General features: G+C 47.5%; 1 protein-coding gene across 2 annotated transcripts in view; it reads left to right on the forward strand.

Moving 5' to 3' along the window:
• DYNC2LI1 (dynein cytoplasmic 2 light intermediate chain 1) overlaps window positions 1–23,739 on the forward strand; it is a 271,075-nt gene that overhangs the window by 238,476 nt on the left and 8,860 nt on the right. For both annotated transcript variants that reach the window (XM_069233995.1, XM_069233996.1), the window contains one exon: window positions 23,477–23,569. In XM_069233995.1, the coding sequence (XP_069090096.1) occupies window positions 23,477–23,569 (93 nt within the window). The remainder of the gene's footprint in view (window positions 1–23,476; window positions 23,570–23,739) is intronic.

Below are 23,739 nucleotides of genomic sequence, written 5' to 3' on the forward strand. Positions count from 1 at the left end.
GCCAAGGAGGGTATGGTATTCCGACCTTCTCCAACTCTCAATGTGCCCGCCGCTCCGTCTCCCTTTCAGGGCAGACCTCCTCTCGCAGTCGCAGGGGCAGGTTCTACACCCCAACCTCCAGAGTCTGCACCTACATGCCTGGAGATTGAACGGGGCAACCTGAGTTCCTTCTCTCTCCCGCCTGAGGTAGTGGATGTTATATTAGCGGCCAGGCGACACTCCACTAAATCTATCTACGCTAATAGATGGTCTAAATTTGTTGCGTGGTGTGGAGAGAGGCAGATTGATCCTTTGCATGCTCATCTATCGGACGTTTTGTCTTTTGCTCTGTCTCTAGCGCAGAAAGGTTGTGCAGTGGCTACCATTAAGGGTTATTTATCGGCCTTGTCAGCCTTCATATGTCTTCCAGACCAACCATCTTTATTTAAATCCCCTATTGTTATCAGATTCTTGAAAGGTCTTCTAAATAAATATCCTCCAAAGCCATTCGTTATGCCGCAATGGGATTTGTCCTTGGTCCTGACTTTCCTTATGGGGTCCCCTTTTGAACCTATGCATTCTTGCCCCTTAAGGTATTTGGTTTTAAAAACAGTCTTCCTGATAGCTATAACATCAGCAAGGAGAGTGAGTGAGTTGCAGGCCTTATCAGTAAAGCCCCCTTATACAACTTTTTATGGGGATAAGGTGGTGTTGAGGACCAAGGCTGCTTTCCTCCCGAAGGTTGTTTCACCCTTCCATTTGGCTCAGGCAATTACTTTGTCCACGTTCTATCCTCCGCCTCATCCTTCCAAAGAGGAAGAAAGACTGCACCGTCTGGACCCAAAGAGAGCGTTGAGCTTCTTTATTGATAGAACAAAGGATTTCAGGCTGGAGGATCAGCTGTTTATTGGATACGTGGGCAAGAGGAGAGGAAAGGCAGTCCACAAGAGAACACTATCCAGGTGGGTTGTTCTTTGCATTAAAATATGTTACTCTTTGGCAAAGAAGGATCCTCCTGAGGGCATTAGAGCTCATTCCACCAGAGCTAAGTCGGCCACTTCGGCCTTGGCCAGAGGTGTTCCTGTGGTCGACATCTGCAAGGCCGCAACTTGGTCGTCCCTTCACACTTTTGCAAAACATTACTGTTTGGATTCTGAGGTTAGAAGGGACGGCCATTTTGCACGGTCAGTGCTGCAGGATTTCTTGGTTTGACCATTGAGGCACCCACCGCCGGGCGTGGTACTGCTTTGGGACTCTATTCATTAGGTGAGGAATCCACAGGTAGTTGTATCCATCAGAAGAACGAGTTACTTACCTTCGGTAACGACTTTTCTGGTGGATACATTAGCTACCTGTGGATTCCTCACGGTCCCACCCGCCTCCCCGTTGCCTTTCTGGTCTTACCAAGTAATCCTTGAGTACGCTCCTCTTGGTCTTTGAGGGTGCAATAGATGTGTATATAATATATTTATATATATGTATATATGTATATATCTTTGTGTATATACTTGGTGTGTGTATATATTTTAAAAGAGAGAGTTATATATATATATATATAAAAGATTTACAGTTATTCATGCTATGTTGTGTATTTTTACAATATAATGGGATGTTGCCTTGCTCTTTCATTGCATTGCCTGGTTGTTCTCATGCACGTAAAAAATGATTGGTACTGACGTCCGCACGTCGTCGAGGACCTCTTATTGCCTGTATGACGTCAGACGGCGTCGCGTGGGCTAGAGTGACGTCCTCGTCGACGTGCAGAGACTAGTAAGAAGATTTCCGTCGAATGCTGGCGCCATGGGAGTATTCATTAGGTGAGGAATCCACAGGTAGCTAATGTATCCACCAGAAAAGTCGTTACCGAAGGTAAGTAACTCATTCTTTTGTAAGTGGGTAAAACAGTTAATTACATATACAAATGTTTTTTTCTTTTAAAGTTTGATGGTTCCACTGCATAGTGCAACAATAGCAAAGAGATATTCTGAGCCTTGTCCAAAGCTTCAGTCTAAATAGTTTGATGGTTCTGCTGCACAGTGCATCAATAGCAAAGAGGTATTCTAAGCCTTGTCCAAAGCTTCAGTCTGAAAAAATTAACATCCAGCCTCATCCAGAAGCTCTCATGTTATGCTAAGAAAATTAAACGAGCCTCTTATAATTCAGGTGTATTTTATATGCCTCTTTTCATACTCTTGATCTCACTCAGGCTACCAAAGATCTTGAACCACCTCCCCACATGCTTCTGCTAGGTTGTAATAGATTCACTCTTAAATGGTATTGATGTCTGCTGATCAGGACTTCCAAGCCTATTGGCTTGAGGGTGTATGAACATAGGAGATGATACAATTCTAGCTATCTTTGTTAGGAAGATAGGTCTGCGTCCCTTAGTACTTGCATGTGACTCCCAACAGCCTAAGCTTCTGATGGATACAAACTACCTGTGGATTCCTCACCTTATGAATTCATCCTTGCACCAGCATCTGACGGAAAGTTCTCTTCCTAGCTCTCCACGTCGACGAGGACATCACAATAGAACGGTTCCACCCGACTCCGTCTGATGTCACTTGCCCATAAGAGGTCCTCGTCGGCGTGCTGACGTCAGTTTAATTTTTTCCGTGCCTTCAACGGCAACGTTTTTTTCCTCGCTCGTTGGATAGTGTGTATCCTTGTTCATTACAATGTCTCCTCCGAGAAAATCGGTTTTCAAGTCTTGTAGTGAGTGTGGAGGTAGGATGTCGGTCACGGATCCACATGAGAACTGCCTTTGGTGCCTTAGCTCTGAGCACGATGTCGAGTATCAATAGCAAGGCCCTTAAGGAAAGAGAGGCCAAGCTTTTCTTAGCGAAGGATAAGAAAAAAGAACACACGAGGGCTTCCTCTCACACCTCTTCCAGGAGGCATAAGAAGAGGCGTCGGCATGATTCTCGGCACCGTCATGGGTCACGGTGCCGCTCGACATGGAGCAGATCGAGGTCTCCATCAACTCGACGTCAGAGTAATTGGGAAGTGAGCCCTACTGTGACACCGCAGCCCCAAAGCCCATAAGTGTCTCCGACGCCGTCAGTATACGAGGTGGCTCCTCATGGCTCTCAGGTTTTTCCGGCACTGCAAGAGTCTGATGTGCAGCAGCAGGATCAAGAACAGCGTTATCCTGCCTTCCCGGCTCCGGGAGCGGATCCGGCGGCATTCTTAAATGCTGTGTATGCTGTTTTCCAGGCTATGGCTCCTGCTGGTGCACCGGCAGGTCCCACAGGGCCATTCGCTTTTTCTTTGGGCTCCCCGGCTCCATATCAGTCAAAGCCGTTTATGCTGTTCTGCCCGGTTGAGGAGGCCGGGTCGACGTCGATGGTGTCTCCTCGAGGTATGGCGTCCCCATCTACATCAGTGCCACCGTTGCCGTCTCTGTGTCAGCCGACGCCGATGTTCTCCCCTGGTCAGCCGGCTCCATTACCTGCATGCCAGCCGACTCCGAAGGAGGCACTGTTGGAGTCCGTGTCGGCGCCGGGTCCGAGTGATATTCGGATCCATGCATCTTCTGTGCCGGGTCGGGATTCGGCGTCAATGGAGTCGATGTCGACACCGAGGTTAGAATCCCGCTTGCGGTCGCGGGGAGAAGCCTTGCGTCTTCTTGAAGAAGAAGAATACCGTCAATTAGAAGAGGGGGAGCTTATGGAGCCTTCAGAGGAATTTCCAGGATTGGGATCTGCCAGTGGATTGGATACTTCCCCGGAATGGGACATTTCATCTCCGGGGGAGTTTACGGAGGAAACAGCGTCCTTCCACTCGGTCATCAGAAAGGCAGCAGACTATTTGGACCTGCCTTTATCTGCAGCAGAGGTAAAGACAAATCTGGTGACAGAGGTGCTGCATCCTTCTACATCATCAGCTGATCCTTTGCTGCCCTTCAACGAGGCATTGTTGGAGCCTGTTGTGGAGGAAGCCAGTTTCGGCTCCAGCTGTTAATAGAGCAGTTGCAAGGAGACATAGGGGGGTGCCCGAGGATTCTGGGTTCCTCTCACGTCATCCAACACCAGAGAGTCTAGTGGTTCAAGCGTCTTGCTACACGAAGTCTGCCCCTGGTTCCTTCCCTGTAGCCTTGTCTGACATGGAGTCCAAACGAATGGAGTAGTCTTCAAAGAAGATCTTTTCATCGTGCAGCATGGCGCCTAAGTCTGTGAACGCAACCTGTGTGCTGGGCAGGTATGTCCATGCCCTTATGGATTCAGCCAAGGCTATGGTTGGGGATCTGCCACAGGAGGCGCAAAAGACTTTTGGAACACTCTTCTTGGATGCGCAGGCGGCAGCGCAACAGATTATACAATCTGGCCTTGATACCACTGACTCGATTGCTAGAGCGATGGGGACATCTGTGGCTACAAGGAGGCATGCGTGGCTGAGGTCCTCCCGATTCTCCTCAGACGTACAGACCACCTTACTTGATTTGCCCTTCGACGGTGAACGGCTGTTTGGAGAGAAAGCTGACTTTGCCCTTGAGCGTTTTAAGGAGAGCTGAGCGAAGTCCTTAGGTTTACAAAGTCCTTAGGTTTACAAGCTACCTCTGCTGCTCCGTATAGGTCCTTTCGCAGGTTCAGAGGGTTTGGTCGTGGGGTGGTGTTCCGGAGGCCCCAGTTCTCTGCCCAACAGCCTGCCAACCCGTCTTATCAACCCTTTAGAGGGCGTGGGAGGGTTATAGTTAGAGGGGCAGTCCAGCAACACCCTTCTTCGTCATCCTCTTCCTCTGGTTGACAACAGCAGGGAAGGCAGCCCTAGTTTTCCCCACTTTATTGAGCATGCCTCTCATGTAGGGGGGAAGGCTTCATCTTTTTCTACGCAAGTGTGAGTTGATGACAGCAGATTCCTGGGTGTTGTCTATCGTGGAAAAAGGATATGCTCTCCCCTTTCAGGATTTCCCTCCTCCCTTCCCCCCTCGTCCCTCCTTTTGTTCGGAGGACCATCTTTTGTTGTTGCAACAGGAGGTTCTGACCATGTTATCGAAGGGTGCAATACAGTTGGTTCTGGAGCAGGAAAGGGGTCAGGGATGTTATTCAAGATATTTCCTGATCCCCAAGAAGGACGTCCGTCTGAGGCTGATCCTAGACCTGAGGATTTTGAAGTGGTTCCTCAAGCAGGAGAAATTCAAAATGCTGACTCTGGCACAGGTACTTCTGGCGTTGAACAAAGGGGATTGGATGGTGTCTGTCGACTTGCAGGATGCGTACTTTCACATCCCTATACACAGGAAGTATCTCCGATTTGTAGTGGGGTCGCAGCACTACCAGTTTGCAGTCCTTCCGTTTGGACTTACTTCAGCACCTCGAGTCTTAACAAAGGTGATGTCTGTGGTTGCAGCACATCTCAGGCGGAAAGGAATAGCGGTATTTCCTTACCTGGACGATTGGTTGATCCAAGCCAAGTCTCCGGAGTTGGTGCTGCATCACCTGCAGGTGACAACCAAGTTGTTGTTCGACCTGGGGTTTTCTGTAAATGTGCCCAAGTCTCACCTGGAGCCCTCTCAATGCCTCCTGTTCATAGGGGCAGTACTGGTTACAACATTGTATCAGGCCTACCCTCCGCCTCAGCGGATTCGGGACATTCAGGCGCTGATTCCAATGTTTCGGAATCGATCGGCTGTTCTGGTCCTCAAGGTCTTACGCCTGCTTGGTCTGTTCGCTTCTTGCATTCTGTTGGTCACTCATGCGCGCTGGCATGTGAGGGCTCTTCAGTGGTGCCCTCCGCAGGCAGTGGTTTCAGCACAAAGCGGATATGGAGGATTCAATAAGGGTCTCCAGGGGCACTGCAGCAGATCTCCAGTGGTGGGCAGTGGACGGCAACCTTTCCCAAGGCAGGCTGTTCTCACTACCACCTCCAGTGGCCACAGTTGTAACGGATGCCTCCACTCTAGGGTGGGGTGCTCATCTGGGGGACCCGGAGATCAAGGGTCATTGGTCTCCAGTGGAACAGATGTTTCATATCAATCTGTTGGAACTACGGGCGATACGTCTGGCTCTCAAGGCCTTTCTCCCTTCCCTTCGCGGTCAGTCGGTTCAAGTCCTCACGGACAACACTACTGTGATGTGGTACGTAAACAAGCAGGGAGGAGTAGCGTCGTACCTTCTCTGCAGAGAGGCTCTGCGGCTCTGGTCCTGGGTTCAGGACCATCAGATTTGCTTGATAGCAAATCATTTGGTCAGGGTTGTGAACGTGCGTGCGGACAGTCTCAGTCGGTGCTTCTTGGCCGACCACGAGTGGCGGCTCCATCCGGATCTAGTGCGGTACATCTTCGAGATGTGGGGGTCTCCGCAAGTAGATCTATTCACCACTCGGGAGAATGCGCCCTGCCCGTCGTTCTGCAGTCTCCAGTATCTGTTGCAAGGAGCGTTGGGGGACGCGTTTCAAATACCCTCGGATGGCCAGTTGCTTTACGCATTTCCCCCCATACCCTTGATTCCTCAGGTTCTGAGGAAGATTCGCCAAGACAGGGCCCAAGTCATCTTGGTGGCACCAGATTGGTAGAGAAGTGTGTGGTACACAGACCTTCTACAACTCTCAAAGTGCCCTCCGCTCCGTCTCCCGCTCAGGGCAGACCTCCCTTTCGCAGTCGCAGGGGCATGTTCTACACCCCCACCTCCAGAGCTTGCACCTACATGCCTGGAGATTGAACGGGGCAACCTGAGTTCTTTTTCTTCCCACCGGATATAGTGGATGGTATACTATCGTCCAGGCGACACCCCACTAAATCCATTTATGCCAATAGGTGGGCTAAATTTGTTAGTTGGTGTGGAGAGAAGCAGAAAGATCCCTTGAAGGCCCACCTTACTGATGTTTTGTTATTTGCCCTTGATTTGGCAAAGAAAGGCTGTTCAGTAGCTACAGTGAAAGGTTATTTTGTTGCTCTATCGGCTTTTATTTGTCTCCCGGATCAGCCTTCTTTATTCAAATCTCCGATTGTAAGTAGGTTTATTAAGGGCTTACTTAATAAGTTCCCCCCCCCCCCACGCCTTTTCACTTGCCTCAGTGGGATTTAAACCTTGTGTTAACATTTCTGATGGGTTCACCGTTCTAGCCCATGCATTCATGTCCTTTGAGGTATTTGGTTCTTAAGACTGTATTCCTTATTGCTATAACCTCTGCTAGGAGGGTTGGGGAGCTTCAGGCCCTTTCCATAAACCCCCCTTAACCTAGTTTTTCCCTGATAAAGTGGTACTGAAAACCAGGGTGGCTTTTCTGCCAAAAGTTGTCACTCCTTTTCATATGGGACAGACTATTACCCTTCCCTCTTTCTACCCTCCTCCCCTCCTCTCTAAAGAGTAAGAGAGACTCCACAGATTGGACCCTAGAAGGGCTCTCAGTTTTTATATTGAGAGGACAAAATAACGTTCGCCTGGAGGATCAGCTGTTCGTGGAGTATGTTGGTCAACGGAAAGGCAGAGCAGTCCATAAAAGAACAATCTCCAGGTGGGTCATCCTTTGATTAAAAGTTTGCTACTCACTGGCAAAGAAAGTTCCTCCTGACGGAATCAGGGCTCACTCCACCAGGGCTAAGTCGGCCACTTCAGCACTAGCAAGGGGAGTCCCGGTGGTGGATTATTGTAAGGCGGCAACTTGGACGTCCCTCCACACTTTTGCTAAGCATTACTGCTTGGATAGTGAGGTTCGGAGGGATGGCCACTTTGCGTGATCTGTTTGACAGGATTTCTTGGTGTAATCAGACGTACACCCACCTCCGAGTGAGATACTTCTTTGGGACTCTATTCATAAGATGAGGAACCCACAGGTAGTTTGTATCCATCAGAAGTACAAGTTACTTACCTTCGGTAACACTTTTTCTGGTGGATACAATAGCTACCTGTGGATTCCTCACAGTCCCGCCCGCCTCCCCGTTGCCTGTCTGATTGCACTAGGGTATGTGATTGTATAGATATATGAATATATTGATATTTTTCCCTGTATGTATATATATATATATATATATATATATATATATATATATATATATATATATATATATATATATATATATATATATATATAAATGATGATTTTGATTATGTTGCATCATGAGGGTTTTATGTATATATGTGTTGATTGGAGTTGTTGTGGAAGTCGGTTTGCACCTATTTGCCTCAAAGGCACGTAAAAAATGGGTGAAACTGACATCAGCACTCCGACGAGGACCTCTTATTGGCACGGTGACGTCAGACGGAGTAGCGTGGAGCCGTGCTATTGTGACGTCCTCGTTGACGTGGAGAGCCAGGAAGAGAACTTTCCGTCGGATGCTGGCGCAAGGATGAATTCATAAGGTGAGGAATCCACAGGTAGCTATTGTACCCACCAGAAAAAGCGTTACCAAAGGTAAGTAACTTGTTTTTCTCTACTATTGGTTCTTTTCTGTTGTGATGTAATTTTAAGTTGGGGGTACTGTGCTAAAGGCCATGGATACCTGCCCCATAATGACATTCTTGCCTACTGATTGGGGCAGGGCTACTTTAGGCTAGCGACTTAAAGAGGGCTTTGCCCACTGGCCATTGATGGTAGCTGCAATCGTAATTCTTCCAGGAGCTTCATTATCTCCCTTTACCCAAAGCCCTAAGCTCCTCTTGGGATTGATGAAGTGGGGTGTGGGTAGTGCAGATTTTCTCACCTTTTGCCAGAACTTCGTGCTTGTACCTAACGTTGTTCTGTCTCACAGGATTTGGGTTTTTCGTCAGGCCGTACTTTTTCATGCTCTTCTTTCCTCAGTTTTCCGAGGAGACTTGTTAAGGAGTGACTAGATCTACAGCTTCCCTTCCTTGGATATTTCAACCATAAATTAGGACCTTCTTCTTCCTCTAAATCCTCCACCTCTTGATCTCTTCTTCTCCTGCCCCTATTCATGCAGTGTTGACTGATTTGTCATAGCGCTCTTGCTACATCCCTGTGTTTTCCTCTATATTTACATGTGTACTTTCTTGAGAGCTTTCTGAGATGGGAGGTGACTCCCACGGTGACTCCCACTCTAGGCAGAAAGCCTTCACATGCAGCTACTCTTCCAGGCTATTAGGCACTCTAGGCACTACTCGTCCATCCCAAATTATCAGGCTAGGTACTCCCTGGACCAGAAACAAGCATACTGTGACCAATTTCGTGGTATCACCCCTCATCAGCCAGGCTAGCTTTAATCGGTTGGCATAGTGAGCATGGGACCCACGTCTGGGAAAACGTTTCCCACTTTCGGCGACAAATGCAAAGATGACAGATGATGGACGGAATGCAGAACAAATCAAACATTCACCCCCAGACACAGATCGGGGTTTAATCCATTGTGTGGTTTTGCTCTCCATGCCATTCCAGTTTGGACCCAGCCGTATGCAAATCAGTCTTGACCTTGCTCCCCACGGGACAGTACAGCCCGAACTGCCAAGCCAGGTTCTCCCTGGACTAGAAACAAGCGACCGAGGACCAGTTTCAGGGTATCACCCCGTATCAGCCAGGCTAGCTTGAATCTGGTGGCATAGCATGCATGGGACTGGCAGTTTGCCAATACTTTTATTGCCATACATGGCCACTGCTCATGTGCATGCAGGCGCGGCAGACATCTAACAATGATTATTCTTAAAGGGAAAGTTCAAAGAGGACCGTTACGTATGTGTATATTCACACCTGGTGGCCCTCTTTGAATTTTTTTTTGCTTTTAGAAAAATCATTACAAGATGAACTTGGGCATCCGGTTGCAAGGACTGCAGCCATCTATAAATGATTTTTCATAATGCAAAAAAAAAATCATTCAAAGGCAGCCACTGTGCCATCTTTATATTGTATTTTTATTCACCGTCCCAAGATGGTGGATGGTAAATTAAGCCGGGTAAATTAAAAAATAAAGTATGCAGCCCCTGGCAGCCAAGATATGAACTAAACCTGAAATTTGTGGGCTAAACTTTGGGGCACATGAACCAAAGGTCTCCGTATTTGCGGCCGATAATCTGCTGGTCCGCACCTTCCCCCATGACTCCCTATCGACTCTTCTGGTGGAGCGCAGGACTTATGAAGCGGTCTCAGGCTTCTGGGTTAATCTACAAAAATCCTACTGATTCAATTTTACAATCCCCAGGATGGACATGGAGGAATTGACCTCTAATTTCCCCTTCCAATGGGCCAAAAAAGAGATTACTTATCTAGGTATAAAGCTGACACCTAAGGTCTCAGATTTGGTTAAGGTGAATTATCCTGCCTTACTTAGATGTCTGTGGTGGATATTAGGAGCTGGGCCCGTGGTATCTTACTTGGGGAGGGCGTATACAATGCAATCAAAATGACTCTGCCCCCAAGCATACTGTACCTATTTCAGGGACTCCTGATGGAAGTACATAGAGACTTTTTTATTTTTTTATTTTTTTTACAGACCTTCATGATCACATGCTTCATTGGCAGGGCTGTATGGCGAGACTCTCCTCCAAAATACTAACCCTCCCAAGAGGCCTTTGAGGTTTAGTGCTGCCAGACTTCCTCACATACTATAGAGCGATCTCGGGTCGCACAATATGGGATGCCCTGTGGAAACCCAAACAAGATAGCCCTAGAAACGCTTACTTAAACATTGATAGTTTGGGATTCGGTCACAAAAGCTTTTGAATTAACGACTTTCCCTTCCCCACACACACCCATACACCCCAACACGACCTTTCCCCTGGCACGCTACCCAGGACCCTCTGTTAAGTGTCGGTAAGGGGGATGTTTAGGATCTCTGACTTATTCCACAGGGATGCCATACAAACGTTTGAGAACTGCTGTTGTGATTATAACCTACTAACCTCAGAACTATTCCACTACAATCAATTGATGCACTGGGTACTACAACCTCGGGGATGAATGCTACTAGGGAATTGCACCCCACTGAACAATTTGTTTGCAGGGGTGGGGCAACATAGGGTTGTAGTTCCGCTATATATGCCATCCTGATATGATGGGACTGTCCAACCATCTGCCCGTACTGGGAAGAAATAATATCGCATCTCAAGGATACCTTGGTATTTCCCATACCAGATAGTCCGGATTGGGTCCATTTGGGCCTTAGAGATCCAGTTTTAAAACACCAGACATTCAGCTATTGCTCCATTGTCTGGCTCTGCCTAGGGGCGGCCATGATAGCTTTGGCAACAGCATGGAAGAAGACCGAGGCCCCATCCATGTTTCAGTGGTATACTTGGCTTTGGCAGGCGCTATCCATGAAACAAATGACTGATATAATGACGGACACACGGAAAGGATTCAACTACATTTGGGGTCAACTGGTGTGGTTCTTCTCTAAGGGACTACCTTTACTCTCTTGCCACCCATGCACAGCTCTCTCCACCTCTTCCAGATTTAGTGGGCCTGCTCTCCCCGCGGTGTGGTTCCTTTCCCGTCGTGCGCACAACCTGACCCTACCCAGCATGAGCTCCTGTCCATAACCGGTATCCACTTCTTACACCAAACATGCTGGGTCATATTATTCCAGTTTTGTAATGTTATTCAGCGTGTTTTTTCTTTTAGGACATTTTTATAAAATGGTGGCATATCTTAGAATTGTTCTGCTCCACTGTATGATAACCATGATGTATTCATATCCTAGTTAACTTTTTGCCATGAGAACCGATTGCCTGAAACAGTGTACACAAATGTACTCGATGAAGGCTTGCTGTGAATTGTTGATCTGACAACATATGTCATGCCACCTAAAAACTCAATAAAGAAAGTTTGACAAACAAAAAAAATTATGTATGGGATTGGGGCATGCAAGTGAACCCGCAGCAGTGTGCAGCTGCCAGGCCCTCACAAAATAATAATAAGGAAGGAATGGGGATCAGTTTATATAAGGTGCTGTGGGCTCATTAGGGGCATCTCAGCAGTGACGAGTACTCGGTAGCAGCCTGCTGCAGTCAGGCTCTCACAAAAAGTAAAATATTAACAAATAAGGCAAGAAGTCACAGGAGAGAGAGTGAGGAAAGCTATGAACTCCTAGGCAAAGCTGAAAGCAAAATGAAATAAAATGTTGTCTTACTTCAGCAGCAGAAGGATACAACTCATCCAGTCAACACTATGAGACTGAAGTGATCTGTGGGGGAGACAAACAGAAGAATCAAGAGGACCATGTAGAGTTACGAGTAGGGAGTTGACACAGACAAGAACGTCATTCTGGCATGAGCATGGGATGGATCCAAAATCCCAAACTAAGGCCCTCATTATGACCCTGGCAGACGGCGTTATTTTGGAGAAAGATACAGCCAACAGGCTGGCGGTACCGTTCCCCAAAATAGGACATTGGCGGTTTGGCTCAAGCCAAACTGCCAATGTACCACTCAGTCTGCCAGGGCGGTAACAGCCGCCGGGCTAGAGACTTTGGTCTCCAGCCAGGCGGCCGTCACAGTCCTACCTTTGGGATTATGACCCCACGTACCGCTGTGGTTTCCGGGGCAATCTTACTGCCACGAAAACCATGGCGGTAGGAACTATCCGTGCCAGGGAATTCCTTCCCTGACACTGATAGGGGTCTCACCCACCCCCCTCCTCTGAGTCCTCCCCCACTCTTCCCTCCCCCTGCCACCCCCCTGAGAACCCCCTGACATACACACACCTACATGCACAGACATGCACACGCATACCAACATTCACCCACGCATGCATACATTCATACACACACACATCAACTCACACTGACATTCATCCTAGCACACACAACACAATATACACGCACACTCACACCCATTCATGCACACACGCATTCCACACGCCTCACACCCGCATGCACGCACACAAAAACAGTCACACACACACCCCCATATACACACACACAACACCCCCCCCCTTGTCAGAGCACCCGAATTACCTGCTTGCAGGGGGTCCTCTGGCAGGAGAGGGGATGAGGCGCTGCTGCCAGCATCAGCGTCCGCCAGCGGAACACCGCCAGGCCGTATCACGTGTCATGATACGGTCGGTGGAGTTCTACTGGCATGGCGTCTTACCACCATCTGCCGACATGACAGTAGCCAGAATTCCGCCAGCCTTCTGTCGGAATTCCGGCTACAGTCATAATATGGCAGACGGTAGGTAGCCACAGTGACGGTCTTTTGGAGGGCGTTGCCGTTGCCGTGGCGGTAGGCGGCATTTACCACCTAGGACAGAAGGAGGGCCTAAGTCCTTAATTCTGATCAGAATTCGGAGTTGTGTTATAATTACCACACCATCTTAGTTATCCCCTGATAGAGTCCGGGAGGTCAGAGCAGCTGAAAGTTATGGGTAGAAGGGAAGCTTTTAACGAAATTCAGTGTGTTAAACAGAGATTCCTCATGTTATGCCTCCTTTGGAAGTTAAAAACTTGGGAAAGCAGGTATTGTATTTTCACCTAACTTTTAATGAGGGTTAAGTCTGTGTTAAAAACTGTAGGCTTTTTGCCAGCATGTTACTAAAGCAGTACGCCGGAAGACGTTTGAAAGCCATCAGACAAAAGTGCATAGCTACAATGTATCGCCAGATGACTCTTGCTTTTTCCAGCATTTAAAATATGTTGCCATCTAGTGGCCTTTTTATAGTAACCAGTTGTAGGAAGTTGGCTCTGTATGTACTATTTCAAAGTAAGAAATAACATGCACAGAGCCCAAGGGTTCCTCTTAGAGGTAAGATAGTGGCAAAAAGAGATAATTCTAATGCTCTATTTTGTGGTAGTGTGGTCTAGCAGTAGGCTTATCAGAGGGTAGTGTTAAGCATTTGTTGGACACACACAGGCAATAAATGAGGAACACACACACTCAAAGATAATTCCAGGCCAATAGGTTTTTATATAGAAAAATATATGTTCGATGGCATCTGTCGCTGTAGATACGCATGTTTTGCAATAGCTCGCCATCTGGTGTTGGGCCGGAGTGTTACAAGTTGTTTTTCTTCGAAGAAGTCTTTCGAGTCACGGGACCGAGTGACTCCTCCTTTTGTGTCCATTGCGCATGGGCGTCGACTCTATCCTCGATTGTTTTTTTTCCGCCATCGGGTTCGGACGTGTTCCTGACGCTCCGAGTTTCGGAACGGAAAGATAGCTAAATTCGGAAGATTTTCGTCGGTATTGTTGCGTTCGGGATCGGCGTAGTTAGATTCAACACCGCATCGAAGATCGAAGAGCTCCGGTGCCCTTCGGGGTAGTTTTTCGATCCCCCGTCGGGGCCTGGTCGGCCCGACCGCGTGCTGAAGAACGCCGATGGAACGGACCCTGTTCCGTTTCTGTCCCAAATGCCACAACAAGTACCCCTATACAGACCAACACTTGGTCTGTAACCTGTGCCTGTCACCTGAGCACAGTGAAGACACCTGCGAGGCCTGTCGTGCGTTCCGGTCCCGAAAAACACTCCGAGACCGTCGAGCCAGAAGACTTCAAATGGCGTCCGTGCCGACAGCCCACCGAGAGTTCGAGGAACAAGAAGAGGAAGGTACCTTCTCGATCCACGAATCGGACTGCGAGGAATTCGATGACCCACAAACCGTGAGTAAGACGTCGAAAACAACACATAAGAAGATTGACAAGGCCCAGGGGACGCCACTGCCACCAGGCCATGGCTCGACCCATAAATTCGGTGACCGACCGTCGGCACCGAAAAAGGCCCAAACAGTGCCGAGACAGTCCGACTCCGGTCGAGACACCGGTACACAGCCTTCTCGGGACCGAGAAAGTGCTGGAGACAAGCATCGACACCGAGATAGCGGTGTAGACACGGCTCGACGCCGAGACAGTGGCACCGACGAAGATCGACGCCGAGAGGTTTCGGCCCCGAAAAAAAGAAAAGTCAGCTCGGAGCCGAAAAAAGATGCAGACAGGGTTTCGGTGCCAAAACAACCTGCAACCGACCCAGTTTCAGGCTCTTATACATAGGAGCATTCACTAACCTCCCAAATGCGAAAGCATAGGTTCGAGGAAGAGCTGCAATCTACCGATGTAGACCATACGCAAAAGCGTATCTTCATACAGGAGGGAACAGGGAAAATAAGCACCCTTCCCCCTATTAGAAGAAAGAGAACTGAACAAACACCACAAACAAAGGTGGTGAAAAAGGTTACTCCACCACCCTCTCCTCCACCTGTAATTCACGTCTCACCAGCACAAACTCCATCACATTCCCCAGCTCACACCACCATGAGCCAGGGTGACCAGGATCAGGACGCATGGGACTTATACGACGCCCCAGTGTCAGATAACAGCCCGGAGGCATACCCTACGAAGCCATCTCCACCAGAAGACAGCACTGCGTATTCTCAAGTGGTGGCTAGAGCAGCACAATTTCACAATGTAAGCCTCCACTCAGAACAGGTCGAGGATGACTTTTTATTCAACACCCTCTCCTCCACCCACAGCTCCTACCAAAGCCTGCCTATGCTCCCTGGTATGCTCCGGCACGCAAAAGAAATTTTTAAGGAGCCGGTCAAAAGTAGGGCAATCACACCAAGAGTGGAAAAAAAGTATAAGGCGCCCCCTACATACCCTGTTTTCATCACTGCACAGCTGCCACCAGATTCCGTTGTTGTAGGAGCAGCTAGGAAAAGGGCCAACTCCCACACATCTGGGGATGCACCACCCCCGGATAAGGAAAGCCGCAAGTTCGATGCAGCTGGAAAGAGAGTCGCAGCATAGGCTGCAAACCAGTGGCGCATCGCCAACTCTCAAGCACTACTTGCGCGCTATGACAGAGCCCATTGGGATGAGATGCAACACCTCATTGAACATCTACCCAAAGACCTACAAAAAAGGGCAAAGCAAGTGGTTGAGGAAGGTCAAAACATTTCAAACAACCAGATACGCTCCTCCATGGACGCAGCAGACACAGCTGCAAGGACAATTAATACATCCGTGACCATCAGAAGGCATGCATGGCTACGAACGTCTGGGTTTAAACCAGAGATACAGCAGGCAGTTCTCAATAGGCCTTTCAATGAAAAAGAACTGTTCGGTCCAGAAGTGGACACAGCGATAGAAAAACTTAAAAAGGACACGGACACTGCTAAAGCAATGGGCGCACTCTACTCCCCGCAGAGCAGAGGAAACTACGGCACCTTCCGCAAGACACCCTTTAGAGGGGGGTTTCGGCGTCAGGCCACTCAAGCCAGCACCTCACAGGCAACACCGTCCAGTTACCAGGGACAGTACAGGGGAGGCTTTCGGGGCCAATACAGAGGAGGGCAATTCCCTAGGAATAGGGGAAAATTTCAAAGCCCCAAAACCCCTGCAACTAAGCAGTGACTCACATGTCACTCATCCCCTCCACACAACACCAGTGGGGGGAAGAATAGGTCATTATTACAAAGCATGGCAGGAAATCACTACAGACACTTGGGTTCTAGCAATTATCCAACATGGTTATTGCATAGAATTTCTACAATTCCCTCCAAACATACCACCAAGAGCACAAAATTTATCACAACATCATTCCGAGCTCCTGGAGACAGAAGTTCAAGCACTATTGCAAAAGAATGCAATCGAATTAGTACCAAACACACAAATAAACACAGGAGTTTATTCACTGTACTTCTTAATACCAAAGAAGGACAAGACGCTAAGACCAATCCTAGACCTCAGGATAGTAAACACATACATCAAATCAGACCACTTTCACATGGTCACACTACAAGAAGTGCTACCATTGCTCAAACTACACGACTACATGACAACCTTAGACCTCAAAGACGCGTATTTCCATATACCAATACATCCATCGCACAGGAAATACCTAAGGTTTGTATTCAAAGGAATACATTACCAATTCAAAGTATTGCCTTTCGGTTTAACAACAGCACCAAGAGTCTTTACAAAATGTCTAGCAGTAGTCGCTGCACACATCAGAAGGCAGCAAATACATGTATTCCCGTATCTAGACGACTGGCTAATCAAGACCCATTCGTTATCAAAGTGCTCACACCACACAAATCAAATCATACAAACCCTCTACAAACTGGGGTTCACCGTCAACTTCGCAAAATCAAACATCCTGCCGTGCAAAGTACAACAGTACCTAGGAGCCATAATAAACACAACAAAAGGAGTAGCCACTCCAAGTCCACAAAGAATTCAAAACTTCAACAACATCATACAACGCATGTATCCAACACAAAAGATACAAGCAAAGATGATATTACAACTCCTAGGCATGATGTCTTCATGCATAGCCATTGTCCCGAACGCAAGACTGCACATGAGGCCCTTACAACAGTGCCTAGCATCACAATGGTCACAAGCACAGGGTCACCTTCTAGATCTGGTGTTAATAGACCGCCAAACTTACCTCTCGCTTCTATGGTGGGACAATATAAATTTAAACAAAGGGCGGCCTTTCCAAGACCCAATGCCACAATACGTAATAACAACAGATGCTTCCATGACAGGGTGGGGAGCACACCTCGATCAACACAGCATACAAGGACAATGGAACGTACATCAAACAAAACTGCATATAAATCACCTAGAACTGCTAGCAGTTTTTCAAGCACTAAAGGCTTTCCAACCAATAATAGTTCACAAATACATTCTCGTCAAAACAGACAACATGACAACAATGTATTATCTAAACAAGCAAGGGGGGACACACTCAACGCAGTTGAGCCGGTTGGCACAAAAGATATGGCATTGGGCAATTCACAACCAAATTCGCCTAATAGCACAGTTTATCCCAGGGATTCAGAATCAACTCGCAGACAATCTCTCTCGAGATCACCAACAGGTCCACGAATGGGAAATTCACCCCCAAACTCTGAACACTTACTTCAAGCTCTGGGGAACACCTCAGATAGACTTGTTTGCGACAAAAGAGAACGCAAAATGCCAAAACTTCGCATCCAGATACCCACACAGGCAGTCCCAGGGCAATGCCCTATGGATGAACTGGTCAGGGATATTTGCCTACGCTTTTCCTCCTCTCCCTCTCCTTCCTTATCTGGTAAACAAACTCAGTCAAAACAAACTCAAACTCATATTAATAGCACCAACTTGGGCAAGGCAACCCTGGTACACAACGCTGCTAGACCTATCAGTAGTACCACACATCAAACTGCCCAACAGACCGGATCTGTTAACTCAACACAACCAACAGATCAGGCACCCAGATCCAGCATCGCTGAATCTAGCAATCTGGCTCCTGAAATCCTAGAATTCGGACACTTACAACTTACACAAGAGTGTATGGAAGTCATAAAGCAAGCCAGAAGGCCATCCACCAGGCACTGCTATGCAAGTAAATGGAAGAGGTTTGTTTGCTACTGCCATATTAATCAAATCCAACCATTACACGCAACTCCAAAAGATGTAGTGGGTTACTTGCTTCACTTACAAAAATCTAACCTAGCTTTCTCTTCCATTAAAATACACCTTGCAGCAATATCTGCATACCTGCAGACTACCTATTCAACTTCCCTTTATAGGATACCAGTCATTAAAGCATTCATGGAGGGCCTTAAAAGAATTATTCCACCATGAACACCACCTGTTCCTTCATGGAACCTAAATGTTGTCCTAACTAGACTTATGGGTCCACCTTTTGAACCCATGCACTCCTGCGAAATACAGTTCCTAACCTGGAAGGTTACATTCCTCATCGCCATTACTTCCCTAAGAAGAGTAAGCGAGATTCAGGCGTTTACAATACAAGAACCTTTTATACAACTACACAAGAATAAGGTCGTCCTAAGGACTAATCCTAAATTTTTACCAAAGGTTATTTCACCGTTCCATCTAAATCAAACAGTGGAACTTCCAGTGTTCTTCCCACAGCCAGATTCCGTAGCTGAGAGGGCACTACATACATTAGATGTCAAAAGAGCATTATTGTATTACATTGACAGAACTAAAAACATCAGAAAGACTAAACAACTATTTATTGCATTCCAAAAACCTCATGCAGGAAACCCAATATCAAAACAAGGTATAGCCAGATGGATAGTTAAATGCATCCAAATCTGCTACCTTAAAGCTAAACGACAGCTGCCCATTACACCAAGGGCACACTCAACCAGAAAGAAAGGTGCTACCATGGCCTTTCTAGGAAACATCCCAACGCAAGAAATATGTAAGGCAGCCACATGGTCTACGCCTCACACATTCACCAAGCACTACTGTGTAGACGTGTTATCCGCACAACAAGCCACAGTAGGGCAAGCCGTATTAAGAACATTGTTTCAGACTACTTCTACTCCTACAGGCTGAGCCACCGCTTTTGGGGAGATAACTGCTTACTAGTCTATGCAAAACATGCGTATCTACAGCGACAGATGCCATCGAACTGAAAATGTCACTTACCCAGTGTACATCTGTTCGTGGCATCAGTCGCTGTAGATTCGCATGTGCCCACCCGCCTCCCCGGGAGCCTGTAGCAGTTCGGAAGTTACCTTCAACTATTTGTATATATATCATTTCAACCTTATATAGGTACATACTTAGTCACTCCATTGCATGGGCACTATTACTACAATACAACTCCTACCTCACCCTCTGCGGGGAAAAACAATCGAGGATAGAGTCGACGCCCATGCGCAATGGACACAAAAGGAGGAGTCACTCGGTCCCGTGACTCGAAAGACTTCTTCGAAGAAAAACAACTTGTAACACTCCGGCCCAACACCAGATGGCGAGCTATTGCAAAACATGCGAATCTACAGCGACTGATGCCACAAACAGATGTACACTGGGTAAGTGACATTTTCATTTCTTAGTTTATTTTAAGAACCACAGGTTCAAGATTTACAAGTAATACATAAAATGAAAGGTATTTCACTCAAGTATCATAGGAACTTTGAATCAACACAATATCATGTACAGTTTTAGCAAAAATGGCAATAAGCTATTTTAAAACTAGACACTGCAATTTTCAACAGTTCGTGTGGGAGGTAAGTATTGGTTAGTTTTGCAGGTAAGTAAAACACCTACAGGGTTCAAAGTTGGGTCCGAGGTAGCCCACCGTTGGGGGTTCAGGGCAACCCCAAAGTTGCCACACCAGCAGCTCAGGGCCGGTCAGGTGCAGAGGTCAAAGTGGTGCCCGAAACGCATAGGCTTCAATGGAAAAGGGGGTGCCCCGGTTCCAGTCTTCCAGCAGGTAAGTACCCGCGACTTCGGAGGGCAGACCAGGGGGGTTTTGTAGGGCACCGGGAGGGGACACAAGTCAGCACAAAAAGTACACCCTCAGCGGCACAGGGGCGGCCGGGTGCAGCGTGCAAACAGATGTCGGGTTTGCAATAGGTTTCAATGGGAGACCCAGGGGTCTCTTCAGCGGTGCAGGCAGGCAAGGGTGTGCTCCTCGGGGTAGCCACCACCTGGGCAAGGGAGAGGGCCACCTGGGGGTCGCTTCTGCACTGGAGGTTGGATCCTTCAGGTCCTGGGGGCTGCGGGTGCAGTGTCTTTACCAGGCGTCGGGTTCTTTGAAGCAGGCAGTCGCGGTCAGGGGGAGCCACTGGATTCCATCTGCAGGCGTCGCTGTGGGGGCTCAGGGGGATCAACTCTGGCTACTCACTGGCTTGCAGTCGCTGGGGAGTCCTCCCTGTAGAGTTAGTTTTCCGCGGGTCGAGCCGGGGGCGTCGGATGCAGAGTGAAAAGTCTGACGCTTCCGGCGGGAAACGTGTAGTCTTTAAAAGTTGTTCCTTTGTTGCAAAGTTACAGTTTCTTTGGAACAGGGACGCTGTCCTCAGGAGTTCTTGGTCCTTTTAGATGCAGGGTAGTCCTCTAAGGCTTCAGAGGTCGCTGGACCCTGGGGGACGTGTTGCTGTTGCAGTTTTTCTTGAAGTGGGGAGACAGGACGGTAGGGCTGGGGCCAAAGCAGTTGGTGTCTCCGTCTTCTCTGCAGGGCTTCTTCGTCTTCAGGTTGCAGGAATCTATTTTCATGGAGGTTCTGGGGGCCCCTAAATACTCAATTTAGGGGTGTGTTTAGGTCTGGGGGGTTAGTAGCCAATGGCTGCTAGCCCTGAGGGTGGCTACACCCTCTTTGTGCCTCCTCCCTGAGGGGAGGGGGGCACATCCCTAATCCTTTTGGGGGAATACTCCATCTGCAAGATGGAGGATTTCTAAAAGTCAGAGTCACCTCAGCTCAGGACACCTTAGGGGTTGTCCTCACTGGCCAGTGACTCCTCCTTGTTTTTCTCATTATCTCCTCCGGCCTTGCTGCCAAAAGGGGGGCCGTGGCCGGAGGGGGTGGGCATCTCCACTAGCTGGAATGCCCTGTGGCACTGTAACAAAGGGGGTGAGCCTTTGAGGCTCACCGCCAGGTGTTACAGTTCCTGCAGGGGGAGGTGAGATGCACCTCCACCCAGTACAGGCTTTGTTACTAGCCACAGAGTGACAAAGGCACTCTCCCCATGTGGCCAGCAACATGTCTGGTGTGTGGCAGGCTGGTAAAACTAGTCAGCCCACACTGGAAGTCGGGTATGTTTTCAGGGGGCATCTCTAAGATGTCCTCTGGGTGTATTTCACAATCAAATGTACACTTGCATCAGTGTGCATTTATTGTTTCTGAGAAGTTTGATACCAAACTTCCCAGTTTTCCGTGTAGCCATTATGGTGCTGTGGAGTTTGTGTATGACAGACTCCCAGACCATATACTCTTTTGGCTACCCTGCACTTACAATGTCTAAGGTTTTGCTTAGACTCTGTAGGGGCATAGTGCTCACGCATCTATGCCCTCACCTATGGTATAGTGCACCCTGCCTTAGGGCTGTAAGGCCTGCTAGAGGGGTGACTTATCTATGCCATAGGCAGTGTGAGGTTGGCATGGCACCCTGAGGGGAGTGCCATGTCGACTTAGTCAATTTTCTCCCCACCAGCACACACAAGCTGGCTAGCAGTGTGTCTGTGCTGAGTGAGGGGTCCCCAGGGTGGCATAAGACATGCTGCAGCCCTTAGAGACCTTCCCTGGCATCGGGGCCCTTGGTACCAGGGGTACCAGTTACAAGGGACTTACCTGGATGCCAGGGTGTGCCAATTGTGGAGACAAAGGTACAGGTTAGGGAAAGAACACTGGTGCTGGGGCCTGGTTAGCAGGCCTCCGCACACTTTCAAATCATAACTTGGCATCAGCAAAGGCAAAAAGTCAGGGAGTAACCATGCCAAGGAGGCATTTCCTTACACCAGTTATGCAGTCTTTCTTCTTTATCTTTAAAATTGCATTCTGGGTATGGTAGTGTGAAATAAGATACAAGTAATGTGCATCTGTTATAAGTAATATTATGAACATTTCACCTTTCTCTTCACTTATTTTCACACATACAGTAAAACCCATCAACATAGAAACATGTGTCATATGTAATGACTTGATCAATTGCTTTTTTTTCAGAATGTACAACTCCTTAGTGCACAGGTTAAAATCCACATTTCAAATCCATTCTTTCTTGCAACAAAGACTTAAGATTTATCTTACTCTTATATTAATAAATGGGACACTGCAGTTGTAGTGGGTACATAATGTGGGACAAAAGAACCCCTGCTTCTGTTGCGTAGGCTCTCATTATTCTAATGAGACTACTGTATTTTGAGCGGCAGAATCTCCCGTGATGTGGGAGACTAAGTCTAACCCACAGTGGGTGACACCTGTTGCTCCAATCCAGGTTTTGCTCCGGCTAACTAGCAGTGCCTCATCTCTACCGAAGGATAGGGATGACTGGGCAGCCGAGCGCATGACATACTTGGCTTCTCAGGGAAGTCATGGTCACTCAGGTCTCATCCGTTTCTCTCATTTACAATTTAGTCTCATATATAAATGACAACCAGAGGAAGTATATGTTTCAATAAGGGGTTTAATAAAAATCTTCATCTTAGATAGCAAAGCGTGATCTGCAATAACCAGGAGGACACAACATGACAGTATAAAAATTGTGACGAGAAGAGTGAAGCATAAGAACAACGCTATCATATTGTCACTATAATCAATGGGCTCACTCCTACCTAGGGTGGGATAGAGCACAGCATGTTAAGCTCTAATTCTGCCCTTAAGGTTTCCATGGGAAGACATCAACCCCTATACCTGAGCAAAGGCCTGTGGTCTGCGTTAGCATCTGTAGCGAGGCATTCAGCAATCAGCATACAGTCGTGGTTCCCTGGCTGGAATCTCCCTCTAACGTGTAAGGGACAAAGACATTTTTTATAATAACACAGCTGATGTTCTGAGAAAATGTCCCTATGTAAGGATGTGTGTTTTCTACGAATGTTGGAGACTAAACTTCTACCACGTTCACCGGCAATGTACCGTGCTGTAGCCTTGGGAGAAGCACAGAGTGATCAAGAATGTCTTGTTTGAGAACAGAGTGCTGGCCTAGGCAAAAACAGTTAGATAGACGGAAATAAAACAAGACCGTAAAAATGGTTATTATAATAATAAGACGAAGCTGAGTAAAATATATCTAGGTTAAAGTGCACAGCGGCCTAGTGTGTTAAAATAACGTGCATGGAGCTATAACTAAAATGGCTACACAACACTTCCAAATTGCTGATCAGTGGCTGTTGCTTTATTTTAATCTAGTTTTATGTATGTCTTAATAGAATATTGGTGATCTGAAAGATATCAAAGACCCAGCCAAAGATCCACAGTATTCAGAACATGAGGTTGATGTGATGCGAGCACAGAAGGATCAGGTAACCACTTTTATAGATCATTTCCTTATATATCTTTAATCTACTAATGGTATCTTTTGTATCCAGAAGACACAGGGTTGTTGGGTATAACATACCTTTTCTTTGCATGTTGCTTTATTAATTTGACTTCACTGTAGCTTCTTAAAAAAGGAAAGCTGTTTTATTGCTTT

This window comes from Pleurodeles waltl, chromosome 5 (assembly GCF_031143425.1).
Source record: "Pleurodeles waltl isolate 20211129_DDA chromosome 5, aPleWal1.hap1.20221129, whole genome shotgun sequence".
In the NCBI taxonomy this organism is placed as follows: domain Eukaryota; kingdom Metazoa; phylum Chordata; class Amphibia; order Caudata; family Salamandridae; genus Pleurodeles; species Pleurodeles waltl.